At 41.5% G+C, this 21,940-nt stretch overlaps 1 protein-coding gene across 7 annotated transcripts in view; it reads left to right on the top strand.

The window, feature by feature from the left end:
• LOC119435714 (bifunctional methylenetetrahydrofolate dehydrogenase/cyclohydrolase, mitochondrial-like) overlaps nucleotides 1–21,940 on the top strand; it is a 71,158-nt gene that overhangs the window by 6,733 nt on the left and 42,485 nt on the right. For 2 of the 7 annotated variants that reach the window (XM_049657612.1, XM_049657592.1), the window contains exons 3-4: nucleotides 351–626; nucleotides 4,051–4,146. In XM_049657612.1, the coding sequence (XP_049513569.1) occupies nucleotides 351–626; nucleotides 4,051–4,146 (372 nt within the window). Of the gene's footprint in view, nucleotides 1–350; nucleotides 627–4,050; nucleotides 4,147–10,780; nucleotides 11,000–21,940 lie in introns of all 7 variants that reach the window. The other 5 variants (XM_049657608.1, XM_049657583.1, XM_049657615.1 and 2 more) reach the window with 5 other exon arrangements.

Genomic DNA, 21,940 nt, shown 5'->3' with positions numbered 1-21,940 from the left:
TGAGAATATCAGAAGTGTTGATGGATTGCACAAAGAGACTTGCCTGAATTCATAGTGGTCATAAATTTTACACCTGTGTTATTGAAATACTCTGACATGGGAGGACCTTCACTGGCATGGTGAAACAAGAAAAATAATTAAAACGCCACATTACAGTGGTAGTACATGGATGTATTTACCATATGTATGGGCAGTTTAAAATGGCATCGTCTTGGGAAGTTGGCTAACACTTGAAGAGTATCCTATTACCAAGATGCAAACATTAACACCAAAATTAAGCTTTCTTTATTTGGTGCACAAGCAGGCAGCACTTCATTGTCTCTCTTCTATCCTCTTCTTTTTCTATCCAGGAATAGGAGGTGATTGCATACACCTCCCTTCTTCAACCACACAAGCAGGACTACTTGAAATTGTGCAAAGACTAAATAATTCTGACAGTGTAGATGGCATTCTTGTCCAACTGCCACTACCATCTCACATCGAAGAAAGTGTCATATGTAATGCAGTACTGCCATCCAAGGATGTGGATGGTTTTCATGCCCTTCAAATGGGAAGGCTGTGCTTAAACATGACTTCCTTTGCTCCTTGCACTCCACTGGCTATAGTTGAGATACTTCAGCGCATTGGTAAGCATTTGTAGACATATTGAAGCAAACTTTTATTGCAGCATCTTAGTGCATTGGTCCTCGATAGTTCACAATGTGGTAAAAGGTGAACAACTAGCTTTTGGGCTGAATTCGAATTTTTGTTTACCTAATAAATGGCTGGGCACACCACTTACAGTAGGAGCACACCATGAATAGAAGTTGAAACATCTGATTGATTTTTCTACATGGTTTAGGTGGATTCCTATTTTGTTATAATGTTTGTTTTGGCATGCTATCATCCAGTTAACCCTAGTAACTGTGCAGTTTGTCTTTCACTAGTAAAAGGACAAGCATGAACCCTTTAGTTTTTTGTGTGAATGTTGAAAAAAGGCTCATGTGGTGGTCATGAAAGCATTGTAACAGAAAAAAAAATAACCCTAGAAAACTACTGTTTTTATAATACACTGTAGCTTGTGCCCTAAAAGTTGTCATTTTTGAAGCGCTCTTGCCACTGGTTTGGTGCATAAATCCTACCACTTCACATTGTAATTTTGTTGTAGTCATAATGATGCTATAGATGGACACTTTTGTATTAAAATGTAGCTCGTGATAATATGCATCTACCATATTCACAAGAATATAGGTCGACCCATATCTTTTTATAAAAATGAAAAACCTTGAACATGACACACCTTTATTCACTGCAAGCTAGGCAACTAAATCTTGCTAGTCGATGCCACGGGTGGTATGCTCGTCGGAGCTGCCAGAGGAGTCGTTCTCGTCAATTGCTTCGCAGGCGTCCTTGGCACCCCAAACTACATTGTCCTAAATGCCACCAAGTGCATTGGATATGCAGCATACCTTAAAGCCAGCCTAGATAATCTCCAGGCTGGCTTTACGGCAAGCGCGATGAAGAAACTTCGTTAGCTCAGTACTTTTGCTGGACTTGTTCACGAATATAGGTTGAGATTCCTTGGTCATGAAAATAGATCGATAGCTAATTTTGTTAACATTTCTGAAAAAAAGAAGGTTGACCTATATTCGAATAAATACAGTCATCACATTTGGTAATGTGAGCATGACTGACCTTTAGGTCATACTGTATGGTCGGAAGTATGGAGTGTCAGCTAGTCAGAAATTACCATTCCTCATGTTTTGTCTTTTACAAATTGAATGAAGTATATCTTTACACACTTGACAAGTTTGCACCTTACTATTGCTTAGAGAACAACCTGCTAATGGGTTAATGAGCTCACCAATTAAAATTTTAATTAAGGATGTTGCCAGCAGCCATAAATGGATAAAAGTTATCTTTATAAAAATATATAGGTGTATACTGCATGTTTTAAAGCTGAACACACAAATTGGAGCTCAGTTTCCTGAAAAGAAACCTAGCTTTAGAGGACCCTGAAACAAGTTTTGAACATAGTAATAAAATGTTACGGATCTGTAAAAGAGGCTCCTGTGAACATGTGAGTGAAATATTATTGCACTGCATGGAGTAGGGAATTTACAATCTCTTATTAAAAACAGTGAAAAATTGCTTGCTCTCGTCTTCGCAGCGTCATCATCGCTAGCAATGGAGCCCAGCAACAGCTATTGGCTGATTTTGTGACCGTGAGGACATTCTCAGTAATACTATTATTGCTAATTTTGAATTAAATATATGAAAATTATACGTCCTTGATCTCAAAAAGACAGAAAAATCATTTCATCTTTGCACTGCTGGTCTACAGACAACAGTTGCACGTCGCTACGTGGCTTACGGGATAGCAGCAGCATGCTGCATAGCACAGATGCCACGATAAGCCCTCTCGCCAGTGAGACGCTCAACTTTTTGGGAGAGCCTTGCGCTCTTGCCACCTCCCCTGTGTAGCTTCCAGTGCGCTGGTGGAGATGAAAGGAGAGAGAAAGCCGCTTGTAGGTGCAATAACTACATCTAACTCCGCTTATACTTGAAGAATTTGAAAAATTTTTTCAGCAGGAGATTCGTAAGGCGACATCATTTAATAGTGAAGTCATTCTATGATTAGTTTCAAGGCCCCTTAAAGTGTTTCAAGGCCCCTTAAAGAGGATCAAGTGCCCATCACCTCAAACCGCAGTCTACTGGGGTGTGTGTGATGCTTGCTGTAGTTACATAATACTGAAACTTGTCGAATGTTTTTTTTTTGCTTATCTGTGATAATTACATGTGAATTTTCTTATGGATAGAAAATATTTTGGTTTGTTAAACATTTACTCAAACATCAACTAGTCCTTGAAAGTTCAGAATTTTGAGTAGCGCTCAAAAAAAAGGTCATCATTGATGTTTTCCTAAACTCTATAAGAAAGGCCTGAGACCAGTAAAAAAGGCCTTAGATCAGTTCTATCTTTTGGTGGAAGGAAACTAAGAGGCCCCAACAATCTCAGATGCATTTTGAAAAGTGTGGTGGATGTTATAGTATGTCATTCATGCGGCAAATAGCAATGGTGTCGTTGTTACTAAGGGAGCCAGCTGCTCTCTATTGCTCAGAGTAACGTTGCTGCGGCTAGCATAATGTCCTGAGTGGCATTTCTTGTCGATGCGTCGGTGGTCGCTGTGAATTCATCTGTGTACAGATGTGGACGGAGAAGTTTACATTTGGTGCAGTGCACTCATGGTGTAAACAAAGCACCTGAGACAGGTAGCTCGGATCCCTCATGCCACGCTTGCAGCCTTTATTGGCATAGGTTGGGAAGCATGGGGAAAGGGCATTTGGCTGCAGGCAGTTAATGGTGGAAGAAGTTGCTCCATAAATAAACATGATTCTGCACAGCACTACAGAACTACTGAGAGTGACATCAGTGCTTCTCGGTCTTTTCTCTCCTCCATAGTGGAACAACACACAATATTTGGATACCATCATGCTATAGAGAAAAAAAAGCCCACTTATACAAGCCTAATCCTTGCTACACTGTTTAAATGTGAAAAGTTGGCAGTGAATCATCCAGAAGTATAGAGCTAGTGAAAAGCTAAAGGATAGTGTGCATAAACAAGAGTGTTGCTAGCAGAAGTTCAACTGAACCTACGTAAGCATAACTGTGTTATTATCAAAACAATGAACTACATTCTTCCCGTATTCTGTTCATCATCGAATTCAAGTTTGTAGCTTATCATTTAACTTGCTTTTTTCATCTGAGATGCATACACAGGGTCTTAATTACTTTATGTACTCTCATGTCAGTAATTGCTTTCTAAGGTTATTTTGTGCCCTTGTTTCTTTTCTTCTTATACAATAAAGTTCTGTTAACAAAACTGCATTGAGTCATGAAAACGTGGGTTAAATCACTCAACATTTTGATACAGTAAGTGCCTAAAAAGCACAGGCACATTTTAGGGCCTTTGAATACAAATAATGGAAGTTAAATTTCCACCGACTGTCCTCCAAAGTGTTTCATTCTATATTTTCTGGTGTTAATAATTTTTAAAAATTTTTTCTTACAGGCATGAGCACTTATGGCAAGCATGTGCTAGTTTGTGGCCGTTCAACGATAGTCGGACTACCCCTTTCTATTATGCTTGGCTCATCACGAGAATATGGTAGGTACCTGGCTTTAATGTTAATAGCACTAACACATCTGATATTTTAAGTCAAACTTTCTGGTGGCTTGGTCAAAACTACGGGGGTGCAGCTTCATTATACACGTCACTATGGCAGGTAGCACCAGTGCTTTGCAGCTGCTTTTTCTTACCTGCTCCCTTAAAAGAAGTGCATTTCTTTTCACCACATCTTGTTTGAGCGTGACATACTTGAATGCCAAAATACACTAATCAAATTGAATACGAATACTAGAGAAAAACTACCTTTGAATATTGAATCGAACAAAAAATATTTTTTCATTTCTAAACAAAGTGTGAGGTCACATGGAGTCCCTTGGGTAAAAAAAGAAAAAGAAAAGACTTACTTACATTATTTGATATATATATGTCTTTCAAAACTGGACATCCGCACAACAGACGAGCTTGTAAATAATTAACTTAAGGCGATAGTATCCGGTGAATTGAGACAATAGCAGTAATGAAACATGATAATATTGTCCAAATAATAAATTGCATTGTCTAATTGATAAAACAATTCATAGGCTGGCCAAAGGCGAGAAATCGTTACTGAATGAATGGAAATTATTGAGTAGAAGTTAGCTACTTACTGTGTTCCTATGGGAACTGATGCTTTCTCACACCAACTGTGGCTACCCTTCAACAGAATCATTTGGAACAGTCGCTACTTGCATCTGACTTTCTCCCTGTGGGCTCTAATAGGTGTTGTTAACCCTTGCATATTTGGGCAAATACGAACATTCTACAACTTCAAATGTGGAATTATCAAATTGAATATTAGGTTGAATAGTTAAAACTCTTCAATTCATATTCAGAATTCTGATTACTCACACACCCCCTAATAGACATAGATAACTACTCAGTATGGAAAATTTACAATAGTTAAGAGTGTTATTTTTAAATTAGTTAAAATATTGAAAGTGCTAATAATGGAGCATTCTTGCTGACATTCTTAAAGGCATGACATCAAAAAAACAAATGATGACATTTGTTTGCTGAGGCATGTTAGAGAGATGCAGACTTCGTTGCCTCTGACTTCCTTTTTCTAGCTGCACAGTATTGAACTAAGTGTATAGCTCAATATTATGCAGTAGCATGCAATGCAATACCACTGTATGTTGTACAATAGCATACAGTGCAGTATTATGCAATAGACCAAAAATGCTTGGCTTAATCTGAGGCCGAAATTCGTAACATTTCATTTAGCTTGCCATTCTTCTTTTTTTACCATTCTTTGTACCGACTGGCCAATCCAAGGGATAATGGCAGCGGGGCAGCGGCCTAGCCACTGACTAAGGGTGAAAAAAATGAAGCTGAAATGAACTCTTACCAAATACAACCCCTTGACCGAATCTGACTTTGACGGGAGCCTTAAAATCTGCCAACTGTCTAAAAATATTTAAATATAACAGAGAATTTACAGTTTGATGCCATGTGCCCCCAACATTATGCACCTACGTGATGTAAGTTTTATAGAAGTATTTTAATCAATGATAATAGGCCAAAGTGTTTTTTCTCTGTTTAAGCATATGTTAATTGTTATAATTTGGCATCTTTGCTGGCTATCTTTTCAATAGAACTGCAAGAATGTGTGAAATTCTACTGATTTCAATTCCTCAGTTCAGCCCATCTTGATATCGTTAGTCTCACTGGCATTCCATGTATCGGGCCTGTATGAGAACCTAATTTTATTTTTCAGCTGCATGTCTATATTGCAGTCTTCCACATGAAATAAGCCTGCTGCCCCCTTCCTGTAGCACTCAGGCTAACAGGACACTGGTCGTGACACACACCCTGTATGCACCCTTTCAGATGTGTTGTACTGTACACAGAGTAACATGCACATGCACACAACTTCAGCCCCATTTACTTTCATCAGCTCTTCATATAAACTTGCTTACATGCGCTCTTCACGGTATTCTATGTGCTAGACTACAAAACTTCGTTATTAAGCAATTCAGCACACTAGAATGAAAAGATGACACACTGTGCGCTATATGTATACTGTGAAATTTTCATATATGTAATCCAAGGTGGTGTCCTGGATTTTAGCACATCAAATTTGACTATCATCTTACATTTAAGTATCAAAGTTTTAGTAGTAAAAGTGTTTTTTTTTTTCTTTTTTTTGTGTGTGTGTGTGTAAAATATGACAGAAAATATATCTGTAGTGTTTTTCATTCATATCATATCTGAACAAATTTCTGTTTCACAGCCCAAAAAATACCCCTCGTTTGGATTCATATTATATATGCAAGATATTATGGCATGTGTTTCGTTTTCAGCTTTGCTGCCTTATCAGAGGCATAACAGGGCCTCTTAAAAAAAAGGCACAATGACCCATTGTAAGAAAACAAGAACAAGAATTAGTCAATATTTTGGCTGGTATTGTAACTACATAGTGAAAATGAAAGCATAAAAGGAACAATATTTAGTTCTTCTGGCTTTTTATATTGCAAATGGATATTTGGATTTGTGGACTGCGTTCACGTTTCAAGTGAACAACATATTCTGGCTTTGTAGTTTTCATATCCTTTATGTGTACTTTATTGTTGGCTGAGACATTAATTGATATTAGTTTGTGTGAGTTGTATTTTTTGAAATTGAATGCCTGACATGAAAAAAAATTTATAAACAGTGGCAGTAGTAGTAGTGGTAGCTGTATGTAGTAGTAGTAGTAGTAGTAGTAGTAGTAGTAGTAGTAGTAGTAGTAGTAGTAGTAGTAGTAATTTATTGCTTTTCTCTTCTTCTTTTAGAGAAAAGGAATGGGAAAGGCCTTGGTGATCGTAATAGTCTTACTTTTCAATGGACACCTGAACTGTCTTGCGGCCATGAAAAAGATATAGGGTAACCGAGTAGAGAAAGGGAAAAGGAAAGTTAGAATAAAAGAGGTTGTAAAGAAAGGACATAGAAGGACAAACTAAAAATGAGGACACTGAAAAAGTATAATGACAAAAAACAAAAAGTGTGTAAATATTGCATGTGTTCACGCAGATTGTTCATATTCACATTAGTTGAGGTGATAATCCTAATTACTAAAACAATAGTCATTACTTTGTCTTTCACTCAGATATGCCAGAGTTTATTGTTTTGATTTGTTGTTTTTTGCAATAATGTTTTATGGCATTATTTCATTAATGTATTGAGAAGCATCCGTTTATATCATGATCTGCCAGTTTCTAAAATGGGATGAGAATTTTTGTGATCTTTTTCCCTGAAAACTTGCATAAATGTGTCAGCACAAAATTTACCATCTCTTAAAAACCTGGGTTGTGAATTTCTTCTCGAACCATTAAGGCGCTTGTCGCTTTCAATGTTTAGTGTTAAGAAGTGAGTAATGTAAAGTTTAAGTTGGGAGAATTTGGCACCAGATATGTGGCACACTCCGAAATTTAACAGCATCAGCTCACAAAAGTGTTAATCACACTAATGTCATGATATCAGCAACTTGCCAAATCTCAACTATATTGTTCGCTCAGATGCCAAGTGTATCCTGAAAATTCATTTTGTTTGAAATGTTTGAGCTGTTCGGGATGCAGATACTTTCACTAAACTGTATGTGCAAATATTTCTACATTGATGAAATGCAGCAAGGAGTGGGCTAATAAAATTTTATTTTAGAAAAATTTGCAGCCTCTTCATACCTCTGTGCAGTGATTTATTGCCATCAATGGGAGATGATTATATCGCTACAATCAGAAAAGCAAATCTCAGTCATTCTTATGATGGCAGTCTGATTCTCCGGAGCTGAAGGTGGGCACATTATCAAAGGTCAGCGCAATGTGACAAGACCAAAGATCTTTGGAACAAAAAAGGTGCCCCAACAGTTATTGACCTTTGCAAATGTGGTAAAGTGAATACAGATGACCTGTATACTTTGCTGTGAAACAAAAGCAGTGGTTAAGAAAAAAAGATGGATAAAAATCTGAGACGGTGTTTTCAATGTTCTGGACTATGCACCTGCTGACAATTCTGCAATGGCAATGACTGATTAAAGAACTTATTAGATCGACCATCTTGCTCTGTCTGATCTACTCTAGTTTCAAATTGGAAAATGAAACAAAAGTAAAAGATTGTTAATAAAATTTTGAAAGGATTGCCATAGCAGGGCAGTGTCTCAACAGCTAGTGCTACATTTTTTTTTTTTGGTCTGCTGAAGGATTTATCAAAATTATCAGTTCATTGAACTTCATAGTGGATATGTAAAAAAAAAATATGTTTCATGGCTCTATGTCATTACTTTCTTGGCTGAGCAGAGAACATTTACTATGACAGAAGTTAAATACTTGAAACGGTTTGCTATGTCCACCCTTTCCATTATGATGATGGCCATCATCCTTGTCGTCAGGCCCCCTCCTCACTCTCACCATAGGGCAAAGAAAAACAAAACTTAGCCCACTACTGCGAGATTTCGAATTCATGTCCCTGTGGCAATGTGCATTTGGGAGCTGGACCCGCTAACCACTGCACAAACGTGCAGTTTTGGTGCTTGGTAATTTGTGTTGAGTATTCTGTACCACACATACTCTGAGAATGATGGTGTTTGTGCATGTATTTTGGAGGCCACAACAGGCATTTACTGTAACAGACAAGGACAGCATTGGGCACATCGCAAGGAAATTGTTCTCTAGTAGATGGCAGTGTCTTCTTTGAGAGCCTGGTGCTGTTGCAGTAAATGAGTCCAGAGCTGGAGGAATTGCTAGAAGTCTACCAATCTTTTTGTCACTCCTGTGGATTTGCCTGCATGTTAAAGCACCTTAAGTGTTCAAAATTATTCCAGTGCCTCATAGCTCATCCATGGCTTTTGGACATATAACCTCATCATTTATTGATGAGGTCATATGTTCCCATCAATATATGTTATATATTGATGGGTATGTTTAACCGGGTGCTGCAAAACTTTTCACGACGAAATGACTATATGAATGTCAAATTTTCACTGCGAATGTCTAACTTTTAACCCGAGTTCGTTTTTGTCGCTATTTTAAATACCTTACAATCCAGAAAAACTCCCCTTTTCACCAATTGGGTCATGAATAAAACCTCATCATCAGAGAAAAATACTGGCTTTCATAGTCTGTAGACAGTGGTTCAGATTCCATGACACAGTTTTAATGAGAAATTTTTATACAAGAAAAAGTGGCTCAGAAACCTATATAGAGGAGCGATGTAAATAAGATGGAAAAAGGAAAGGGGAAAAGATTATTGGTGACCGTCAATCCTCACTTTGTGTGAAAAATCTCAGGGGAACAGCAATATGGCATGGGCTCAGTCATCATTGTTGGGCATTTTCTATGCCTTGGAGGTCTTAATGTGTGGCATGAGGTATTTGTGCTTCACGTAGTTGTAGTATCTGAACACTCCCGTATGTGTTAACTGTCAGTCACAGTTAACTCCTGTGTGGCATGTTGAGCAGTGACCACAGTTGTAAGGGACTCCTGTAAGTCCTTGGCTTCACCGTCGACTTCCATTCTTGTGTTGTCTGGTTCCTCACTGTCATAACTGTCCAAAGCATAATGGTATGGGCTCCTCTTGTAGTCACGTCTTTGGCGAACACATCCTCTCTCAGGGTGTAGCCAGGGTGTAGCCAGCGTGTGCCTTATCATTTAAGACTTGGACACTGTGTAGTAGGTTTGGTGGTAGCAAGTGGCCTTTGGTTAAGGCTTGCGTTGCAAGAGCACTTTTGTGCTGTTTGACCACACTTCAGTGTGCAGCCAGGTATATGCTATTCGATGTGAGCAGGACAGGAATTTTTGAGACAGAGCACTCTGTTGCCTAATCCTCACTCGTCAGCATGCCTATGGCCTTGTTACTGGCACTGCCGACAAGTTCTGGTACCCAGTCCATTCACACTTCCCCACGTCATGGTCACTGGGGAACCTGCTTTGAATCTTTGTCTCCAGTACTGTGCCAACCCTTGGCATTCCCACATGTCACTTAAGGATGTTCCTGCTGTCACTTAAGATGATCACCTTGACCCCCCAGGTGCCCCCCTCCCTCCTCCTCACCTCACGCAGGCCTTCAAGGGCAAGGTCACAAATCTTGTGTGTTGTGTCATGGTCTACCAGTTTCGGTTTAGCTTCTGCTTATGTGCCATGCCAGCGCTCGCCTGCCATTTCCCCACTACTACATTATGGGTTGTGGAGAAGACCGCACATAGCTCAAGTTGGCCAGAGCAAGCTGGACCTGTAGTTGTGACTGTACTATACAGCAATTTTTCAATTGCTGGCGGGTGTTGCTGCCACCAGCTTGGCTCATCTAAAGGTTAGGTCCTATGCTACAACTGTAGACACCATGTTCTCAATGCAGTCCATATATGAGGCTCTCACTTTGCAATAATCTCTGTGTTCTGATATTAAATTTAAATCCTCTGACAGGGACGCATGCACAACAGGAAGGTGAAACCAAGAGAAGTGAAAATCTAATAGCATTTTTCAGTCACAGAAGAGAAGATGAGCAAATGTGATGCATACACATTTCAGTCCCTTTTCCAGCTTCCTGATTGTTCTGAATACTATTACACTGTCGTTACCTTCATGTGCCTTCTTTCTTCAGGGATGAAAAATGATAGTGCTGAATGTTTTTTGGGAGACTGATTCTTATTCATTTCATCCAGGCAATGCAACGGTGTCCAGCTGCCATAGCCGTTCCCGTCCATCCGACCTGAAAGCATTGGCCAAGATGGCTGACATTGTGATCACAGCCACTGGTGTGCCGGGGCTTATCACTGCTGATATGATCAAGGATGGAGCCTGTGTGATTGATGTAGGCATCACAAGGGTGTGGGACGAAGCCTCAGGCAAGACAAAGCTTGTTGGAGATGTTGACTTCGCTGGTAATAACATACTTAATGATTTTTAGGACTGCTTTTTCCAATGAAAACAAATGGCACTTCATTTTTTCCCATTGTCATGCTGCCATCTGACATGCTGCTTGAGCAACCATCAAGTTGTACTTACAGCTAAGTATTGTTTAGCATGCATATCTGGCATTATGTTATCAAAGGAATATGAAGAGGTATGGGGTGTCATTGATTGTTATTAAACTTTAGCTGCCCAAAAGCTGGTTTCAAAGCCATGATGCCACTCACCCTGTCAGAATGTTACTTTACTTTCGTGGAAGAAGATAAGTATGCACACTGTACCGTCTTGAAAGAGGTTAAACACCTATAAGTAGTGTGCTTCATTTTTGGGTAAAACCCGATAATTCCCTATGTTTGCACCCCGAACAAGCTTTTTTTCAAAATTGGGTCAAACCCAATTTCTCCCCGAAGTTTGCTCTTTCATAAAGGGTAAGAATAAATGCAAGTGTTATAAAACCAGTGAACACTGCCCACCTTGTGCAGGCAAGTGGCCAATGTATTTTTTGTGCAACAATAATAATATTAATCATGTATGAATATGATATATGCTTCCTTTTCGCTTAACTCTCAAGCAATCCTCAGGATATATAATATATTCAGCACCTACCAGTTTTGAGTGAATGGAAGCTTGCTGCCCTGTTATTAGCCGCGTTTGCATGAACGTGCCAATGGCACATCGCATTGCACTTCCCGCAGGTAATGTACATGTAAACGGCGTTAAGGCATTAGGAAGCAAATGCAACGCTGATGTTACTTTGCATTGCAAATCGTAACTGTGATGTTGAGAGGTCGTTTACTCAACTATGTTATGTTCAAAGAAGGGTAGCAGATTTCTGGGCTAGTTGGCATTCCATTAATTTTGTTGCAAGAGTGTATGACGTAATGCAGTAAAACAGGACATCAGAAAAGGAAGAAAGGGCCCACAGGTGTAGGATGGATGCAGAAATGCTCAAAATACATATGATAATGTACATCAACAAGGGCTTAGGCTAGGAAAACCATGTCACCTCTTTAGAAGTATGCCCGTGTTCACTACTATAATTTTTTACTTAAAGTGCACAGAATAAAGTAATGAAGGGATCGCCAAAAATGTCTGTATTAGTTGTTTTGTTCATGTTGTTTCTTTTAAAAGTATAGATAATGCCTGCCAACGACGATTTGTATGCTTGAGTTCGTCACATGACTTACAAGTAGCTCTCTTTGCCATTACATGCTCCTGTGAGTGATTTCTTGTGTTTAAATATGTTTGCATTCAAAAAAAAGACCATTGCCTGTGTTAATTACTTGGTAAAATTACAATTAAATTCTGAATTTCAGGCTACCAGACAGCAAAACCCCAATTTCTCCACATTTTTCCTCTTTAAAAAATAACATTCAATTTTTACTCCCCGAATTTAAACAAATATAAAGTCTGAAAACGAAGGACCTTACCTACAAGGTACCGTGTGGCCATCGCATGGTGCCACCAGTGCTTTTGTGAAAAGCACCACCAGGTCATCTATGGCATGTGAGGCAAGCCCAAGTCCAGAGAAGAAACGCAGGGCACAAGGCATGATCAGCGGTTTTGCCGTAGTTTTAAAAGGCTTGCGGTTAAGTGACTTTTTCCACTTTAAACATTAGAAAGGTTGCCACAAACACAACTGATTCAATATATACAAGACCTAGGTATGGAAAGGAGACACTGAATGTAATGTCAACCAAATAGTTATCTCACAAACAAGCGTAACCCTCTACGCCAAGAATCATGCTCGCCCATTGTGACATGTTCTGTTTGTCTTTTGTGGCCGTCACCCATGCCTTGCTGAATACACCTATTCTCCTATGATCACTGAAGCTAAGTGGCATTGGACTCAGTTCTTGGGAAGTAGACTGCTTCAGAATGCTGAGTGCTGACAGCTCCACTTCTACGATGGAATAGCTGAGGCTGTCACTGCTGATATGAAGAAGGATTGAGCCTGTGTGATCGATGTAGGCATTACAAGCATACGGATGCAAGGGTTATGGTGTTCATCGCAAGAAATGCAGCCTTCCAGAGCCCTTTGCAGACACTTTTTGTTTCTTGCATGAATATTTTATTTTGTCTTTCGCATAAATATTTGTGGTATTGATTTTCAAACATGTAGCAACATTGCTTTCAGTAGGCCGGCACAGGTATTGGTGAAGCACAATCGCATGTTCGATTTCTAACCATGCATTTATGTTGCCTACTATGAAAGTCAGACTCCATATGACAAGCTGTGAAGGTCATTGAATGCAAATACAGTTAAACCTTGATATAACAAACTTCAATATAACAGAATTTTCAATATAACAAAGTATTTACCTTTGTATAACATCTTGTCCATAGAACACCATGTATTTTGAACCTCAATATAACAAAGTGTGTTTATATATGATTTCAATATAACAAAATTTCACTGCTGCTGCAAAGAAATACCGAGGCAATAAGTGGAAACTGGCAGGGACACAGATGATTCAATAGTTGAAAAACATGTGGCTGCTTGCAGACACACCCCTCAAATTGGTCTCTGCGTGGCAGAGACTTGCTGCCAAAACAGAGCAGAGTAGTAGCGAGACTCTCACCGTCATGTTCTGTATAAAGTTCATGTGTGATAAAATCCTATTGCACCCCACGCGCCGTATGCTGTGGCTGTGAGGGCAAGTGTGTGAGGGGGAGCAGAGTAGGCTGTAGGCTTGATGCACACGGTCTTCCCGCACGAGCAGGGAATGGAGGGGGCGAGTGTACACTAGATGGAGGAGGCAGGTGAGCATAAGTCTGCTCCTCTAGGTGGTCTGCGGCTGCACACAGGTGTCCGTGTGGCAGAGTGCATACATAGTGTCGTCCCACTGCGGATGACACTGTCAGCCGCAGTGGCGGAGTGGACGCAAATGCTTCACAGGCTTCGCTTCATGCCCCCAATGTGAAGATATCGTCGTCACGGCAAAAAAACTGTATCTTTGGTCACCAACTCTCAAATTCAACAAAATGAAATTTTTTTAGTTGAAATTTGTTTTTTTCGTTTGCCTGATACCTTAGAAACTTTTACAGCTCCTTCCGTGTGAAAAAAATTCGTTTGTGACTGTGCTTATTTGCATAAAAGGTTGAATTTCAATATTACGAAATTTCATTATAATGAATTAAAGTGTCGATTTGACCAACTTCGTTACATCGAGGTTTAACTGCACAATTATTACTTCAAATTGCCACCATGCGCCTCGGAAGTGCACACCCAAGAGCAACACTGCATCATTCTTCCCAAGCCCCACTAACATTCTGATACCGGTGCCATGGCTATATCCATTGAACAAGCCCAGTCCAATCATCACAAGCTTACCATCGACAACATACGGCAGCCCGCTTTCCTTTGGGCGTCATAAAGAGGCATGCATTGCCAGATAGCATACGTCAAGTTTACAGCAGCTGCACACAGCATGACCATCATCTTCCTTGTGCACTCTGGAGCACCAAAGTCACTGCGCCTCCATTCATGATCCCACTGCCACCAAGATCTTGTCCGTTGCTACACTCCCAAGCCCGACCACGGGAGACAATCGCATGCATTCCTAAGCCACAGTTATCCTGGCATGGACAGTCTTAAACACATGGACATTAATACACATTGAAATATAACTCTTCTAACTGTACATGGGGTTCATAGCATTGCCTCACATTTTTCTTTTTATCCATAGCTGATTCCTTCCTGTGTTCCTTCTGTTCTCACCCTCTATCTTACAAACTTGTTACTCTCCTGACCAATTAACAAAGTTCTTGCTTCCGTGAGGTAAGAAACTAACCTTACTCGCATTCTTTTTTACTGCACCAACTCCTAGTTTGTGCTAGGTGAGGCCCCTGTAGTACAACTGTAATGATGGTGAAGTTACTGTAACTGTAATGACAGCAAGGTTGAAGTTTACCTGGGTCATTAGGAGAACATGCTCGACACCCGGCTGGGCAGTTGCTATCTTAGGGGATTCCACAGCCGTCACCATCATGCCCGTGTCCATGTCCAAGCTGGCTCCCACAATAAATGGGGCAACTTATCACCATTCAGCTGCCAAAGATGCTTGTAAGGTAAAGCGCCGTGGATGTTTTCATGTCACCACATTCACTGCTAGATGGGTCGCAGGTGGGTCATGGCAGCGATTCTCCCTGTGTGGCTGTGCACGTCTTTGCTGCAATGTGCAGTGACATGTTTGTGAAAAATCAATAGAGGGGAAAAATTTTGTTGCTTGTGATAGGACATGTTGTGGCACCATTCCTCTGGAGCTTGAGAAGGTTGCAAATGAGTTGACTCACCAGTAGGGGTGCGCGAATATCAAAATTATTTAATTCGAATCGAATACAAATACTTAGCTTCGAATATTGAATCGAATATCGAATAATGATATGCACATGCATATATTAGCAAGTTGGGTTCATTTGTTATGTTGGAACATTGCTACTGCACTGTATATGTTAAAAACTAGACTAGTAAGCCATTATACTAAAACATTGTGTACTTGTCTCACGTGAACTTGACAAATTTAGTAATTCCCATTAGCTGTCCTCGCCAGCCTGGGCCTTACTATACTGCATCAAATGCCCGTAAAGTAGGAGGCATTTGACCCTGTACCAGTCGTCACTCATCGCACTTGCTGCCAAGTAATTAGCTCAGGATTGGTGGTGGCGCTGCGAAAAAAAAAGAAAGAAAAGAAAAGAAAAAAGTAAGGTGTACCCTGGCTGTCCGCAAACCCGTGCCCCTTGCCACTGAGAGGCTTGCTTTCCCGCAAAGTTTAGACGTTTAGTGGCTAAGTGTGCTGTACAGGCAAAATTTCGCTAGCAGCACGAAATCATAACAAAATTCAACACGAAATCGCCCCAATATTCTTAGATTAAATAGAAAACTGTCAGCCCTTCCACTGGGGTGGAGATGGAAGACCAACGAAGCTGTACTATGGTGGGAATTATGTATTTCCATTTATGACTATTAAGATATGATGGTGTAATTGGTTATTTTAACTATTAAATAATGAGAGCTATATATGATCCGGTGGTTTTCATTTATTTAGTGACCACAGGGACCATGGCCTTATGGTCGCTACGGTGCACCATCATAGGGTGTACTTCTTCATAAACACGTCACCAACGCTGCGCGCGTTCGGGGCGAATGCGGGCAAAATGCCGCCGCCATCGACAACAGTTGTGCGCATTGTTTGTGTGACCGCACACAACCCCTGTCAAAACGCTGGCTACGTGACGAACGGCTAAACGCCGTTGCCGACACTGTTAGGGGAGAGGCAGGCGAGAGCCCAGAGAGAGTCGGAGGCAGAGCCGGCAGGGCTGCGCGCATGCACCGCAGTGGGAGAGCGGGCACGCACACGCACAGTCAAGAGTGCCTCGATGCCCTACTCGCCCATCAGTCCCCTTCCACTGGGAAGTCGCATTTACTCTCCGCCGTGCGTTCACTCCCCGTAAAAGCGCGCGTCCCTCGCGCGCTTTCACTTGCACATACAGCAGACGGCCAATGAGAGTTTTTTCTATTGCCGGACGCGACGATCGAAAGGTGAGCCCTGAACAGCTTCGCTGTAAAAAAAATGCTAAGAACCGTGTTCGCTCCCGCACAGCCAACAATATATTCGATTTGATTCAAATATTCATATCAAACCGAATATTCGAATATCTTTGAATATCTATTTTTCAAATATAATATGAATATTACGAATATAATATTCGAAAATATTCGAACTTTTTGAATATTCGCACACCACTAATCACCAGTGAATCTGTGGTGGGTCAAAGTGAAGCTGAAGAATACCACATGTGATCCACTGGTGAGTCATGATGCACAGAAATCGACACGTCAAAAAGTGCTGCCGCAGTGAGTGTGTTAAAATGGTGAGATGAAAACACGACTACGAAAATGCAGGAATTTGCCTTTGTCAGTGTGCAGCAGTTATATTCAGGTTTGCATCATTTGAGTTGACAAGGCCATGGTGGAAATCGCTGAAACTCAGCAGTCTTGCCCCTTTTCCTTCATTTTAATAGCTGCCTACAGTTCCCATGACACCATAAATGTGCATGTGCAGAGAGGGAGCTGCAACTTTAAGATGTATAACATATTTCATTCACCTCACACTCTAAAAATTGCACTCTGAATTTCCCACAGACACTATATCCACTGTCTCTTTTGCACACCTTGATCTCATAATCATGTAATAAGTTGTTAAAGGGACACTAAAGGCAAATATTAAGTCAAGATAAAGTGATAGGTTAGTGCTAGAGAATGTCTAAAGCGTCCATATTGAAAAGCAACAGTACAGCTATTGTCTCGATGCCTTTATTCAGCTGAGCCACGACGTGCACAGAGATGATGATTATATAAGGGTGAATATTGTGCTCACACTAATTTCCCCCTCACGTGGAAGCGGCCAACGTGATCGCTGTTTATAGCGGTGCGGTACGCCATAGGAATGGTTTTAGGCGCGAAACGTGGACGATTTCTGTGCCACGGTAGCGGCCATCGGAAGGCGTGACAGCGGGAGTGACGCGGTAGTTCACTGGCGAAGTTTGCTTGACAACAGTGTAGGGCCATATAAAACGTGACTGAAAGTTTTCACACAGGCCAGGAGCTCGAGTTGTTGTCCACTATAACACTTCATCTCCAGGGCTGAACAGAACGACGTGGTGAAATGCATTGTAGTGAGTCTTCTGAACGCAAGTGGTAGTTTCGAGGCGCGTTGGGTGGAGTGGGTGGGGAGAAGGAACGTGTTGAAGGGTGGCGATGGTATAGACTCGGAGAGGACACCAGATCTCTCTCGTAAGCATTGTAGCCACGGCGTTCGTCCTGCTGGCGCCTTCGACAAAACCACGAGATGTGGCCCTGAATGCCACAATAATAACAGATAGGGCGGGACGAGCGCCAGGGGGCGTAAAATGCAGGTACAGGTGCACGGCGTGTAAAGGCGGCTACATTGTTTTGAGGAACCGGAAGGGCACACTGAGCGACGGAGGGTTGCATGGCAGCAACTTGTGCGTACGTGGCTGGCAGGTTTGGCGGCGTCAGAGGGTCAGGGCTCACAGCGTAAACCAAGGAAGACAGAAAAAGTGCTGCCGCAGTGAGTGTGTTAAAATGGTGAGATGAAAACACGACTATGAAAATGCAGGAATGCGCCTTTGCCAGTGTGCAGCAGTTATATTCAGGTTTGCATCATTTGAGTTGACAAGGCCATGGTGGAAATCGCTGAAACTCAGCAGTCTTGCCCCTTTTCCTTCATTTTAATAGCTTCCTACAGTTCCCATGACACAATAAATGTGCATGTGCAGAGAGGGAGCTGCAACTTTAAGATGTATAACATATTTCATTCACCTCATACTCTAAATTGCACTCTGAATTTCCCACAGACACTATATTCACCGTCTCTTTTGCACACCTTGATCTTATAATCATGTAATAAGTTGTTAAAGGGACGCTAAAGGCAAATATTGAGTCAAGCTAAAGTGATAGGTTAGTGCTTGAGAATGTCTAAAGCATCAATATTGAAAGGCAACAATACAGCTGTTGCCTCGATGCCTTTATTCGGCTGAGCCGAATAAAGGCATCGAGCATGAACTACTTGTGCGTACGTGGCTGGCGGGTTTGGCGGTGTCGGAAGGTCGGGGCTCACACCGTAAACCAAGGAAGACAGCTCATCTTTGATAATGTCTCGTAGACCAGTTGACAAAAAGTGAGCTTGAGGAACAGCAGAGCACGACAGGCCTTGTGCTTGAAGCGCTTCGCGGGAGACAGCCCGAATCAACGTGCGCAAATCGACATCCGAAGAGGGTCGTGTGTCACAGACGTCTGGCTGTAACCGGATGGCTTGTAGTGTATACAGATGCTGGCAGGTTGCAATGACATTGTCCACCGGTAGTGGGGTTTTTGACCGCCAGTGCAATAAATGTGTCCAATCCCTTTTAAAATGTGTCGAACGCAATTGGGCTCGCTCATTGCCGTGTTGACGCGGTGGCAAAAGGAAAGGACATCTTCAATGTACGAAGTGTATGTCTCCCCTGGTTGTTGCATGCGCGCTTTCTCTTTGAAACTTCAGAACAGATGGTTGGTGTTCCAAAAATCTTCCGTATTTGTTGTTGGAAGGTGGTCCAATCGGGCAAGGCTTAAAGAACCACGTTAAAGAACCACGTCTTCGCGACATCGGACAGATATAAGGTGACGTGGCGAAGTTTTTGAGGGTCGTCCCTGTGGTTGTACCCACTCACTCGGTCATAGTTCTCCAGCCAGTCCTCGACATCATCGCGCGGGAGACCACAAAATACAGTGGGGTCACGCTGCCGGGCGGTAACGGTCCATGCGGAGGCGGCTGGTTGGCGGGCAGAGGGGGTGATGCCGGAGGCTCTGGGTTGCAGTACTTGGGTCATGGCAGTAGACAGGTGGAGCAAACAGCGACCTGAACGAAGCTCCAGTGGAACTCGACGTCATAGAGGTCGAGGGGATCGAAAGCAGCCTCCACCACTTAGAAAGGCAGCAACACAGCTGTTGTCTCGATGCCTTTATTCAGCTGAGCCACGCGCTAAACGAATATGACATGAACAGTGATGATGATTATATAGAAGTGAAGAAGATGAAGGATGAATATTGTGCTCACAATATTATCATGAACAGAGCTTTAGTAATCGAGTAATTGAGGTAAATGCAGGACACCATTAGAGACTCCCCTAGGACATTCAAGTACTAGCCCGATGACGAAGGCACTCCACATTATAATTCTGTCACTAGTACTCAACCACTCGTAATAAAAGATCATTGCATTGAATTATAAGGTGAAAGAAATGCTACTTGTCTAGTTCTATTTGATTTAAAAAAAAGAACTCATTTACGTTACCCTTGGCAACGACGCGGGCGGTCAAAAGGTCCACGTGTGTCACCTGACCATGAGCAGCTGCAGCGGCATATTTAACGCTCTGTCATGGCTTGGTTTCTCCATGGCCATGCATTTGAGTTTTGCGCAGGAAACCACAGCGCCGTCTGTCGGGCGCCATTTTACTCACCAACCGCAGTAAAGGGCAGTGATGCAACGTCACCACTCCCCGCTCGGGAGGCAGGTGATTTGAATTACGCTAAAGGTATGCGGACCTTTCGGATGCAATTTTCTCATAAACCAAGTCTTTTCTTGGCACGAAACAAATGCTGCGAGGCTGTTGGAACGGTATTTTAAAAGTCCTTCTTCACTTACTACTTGCCTTTAGTGTCCCTTTAAGAAATGTGAACTTTTTAAAACCATGGACAAAGACAGTGCTCACAGCGTGCGCCCAGCCTCCTCTCCACAATGTTGTCTGCTTCATGTGCCGTGGGTGACATTCCCACTACTGGTGATGCTGTTAACTGTGCTGTATGGGCCGTATGACAGCTACACGGTGCCTAGAGTGAACCAGGAATGCTCATTCATCGGCACTGGAGACAGCAGAAGCAAAACAGAAGGATTCTTCTGGCTTTTCACTGATATCAAATGAGTCATAATATGAAACCTGAAACAAGTCAGAAGATGGCAAGTGTAGTAGAATGGGGTGTCTTAATACGAAGTTTTCTTTGCCTCTTCCTTCGACTTTTCTACTGCGGCTGCTGCTGCTGCTGCTCCTGTTGCTGTCGCTGTCTTGCACGCTGCGTTATAAGGTGCTCTGTATATACCGAGTTCAGGGACATCGCTTTGAATGGTTGCATGAACACTAGGGACACACCGTACCATCCTTTAAAGCCAAAACCCTTCACCTAGAGGTCCGCGACACCACAAGGGGTGTTTGAATGTTGAAGTTTCCTAATTGAATCAAATACAAATATTCATGAAAAACGACCTTCAAATGCAGAATATTTTTAAAAATCTCTAAATGAAGTAAAATATAAACATAATGTCCAGTCCGTTTGATAAGGAGGCTTGTTTACATTATATGATTCATGCTTACCATTCACAACTATACATCCGGTCAACTGAGGAGCTTGTAAGTGAGAAAAAGCTGTGTAAAGGTGAGGCATCCTTGTTGAACGAATGGAAATAGTGAAAATAAGGGGCCTGCAAATGAGCTTTCTCAAGAACTGGTTTCTCTGCACAGGAAGCACAGCTCTCAAGCAGCAGAATCATTTGGAGCAGCCGTTATTTGCATCAGTCTTTCTCCATGAAAATTCCAAGTGTTCTTATTTCTTATATTCAAACAGAAACAAATATTCTACAATTTCGAATAGTGAATTCTCGAATCAAATATGAATCAAGTAGCAAGGTCTATCCAATTCATGTTCGAAATTGTGAATATTTGTACGTCTCTAATTATGAACTGATTGACCAAAGGCCTAAAATGGTTTGAATTGGAACAAAAACAAAACTTTGAAATTTTTTGGCAAACAGCTAAAAGCAGCTTTGTGGGTGGTCATGAATGCTGTGGGCCATGGTGTCATTTTATTGAATGTTGTGAAAATGTTTACTGTTTCTTTACTAACCAGAGATGCTTTATGGAGAGATATCCTTTTAACAGGCATGTTCTATAAACATTTTCAATCCTTCCTTCCTTCCTTGCTTGTCCACTGGAAAGCCATATATTACATCTTGCTGCTATACCTGCTGAGCGAAACAGTCAACCTAATCTAGGCACCTCACCGGAAGCACCACAGGGCTAGCCCTCTTTTTTTTTTTTTACTAAACATTTTCGTCTTTCTCTGTTAACATATCTAGTTAGCATTGCTATCGTATGTGAGGTATGTTCAAAAGTCCAGCTTTGCAAGTGACTAATGTGCAATATACTGTACATAAATGAAAGCAATGACACACAATATTGAAATCTTATTTAGGTGCCTTGTAGGACGCGGCATCAGACACTTCGTGTATACATCCAACAGTGTTCCTGTCACATGTTTCTGTTTTGGCAATGCAGACACGCGAGAGATACACGTC

This window comes from Dermacentor silvarum, chromosome 1 (genome assembly GCF_013339745.2).
Source record: "Dermacentor silvarum isolate Dsil-2018 chromosome 1, BIME_Dsil_1.4, whole genome shotgun sequence".
Classification (NCBI taxonomy): Eukaryota; Metazoa; Arthropoda; class Arachnida; order Ixodida; family Ixodidae; genus Dermacentor; species Dermacentor silvarum.
The sequence above is the reverse complement of the archived record's forward strand: the minus strand, read 5'-3'. Positions and strand labels throughout refer to the sequence as shown.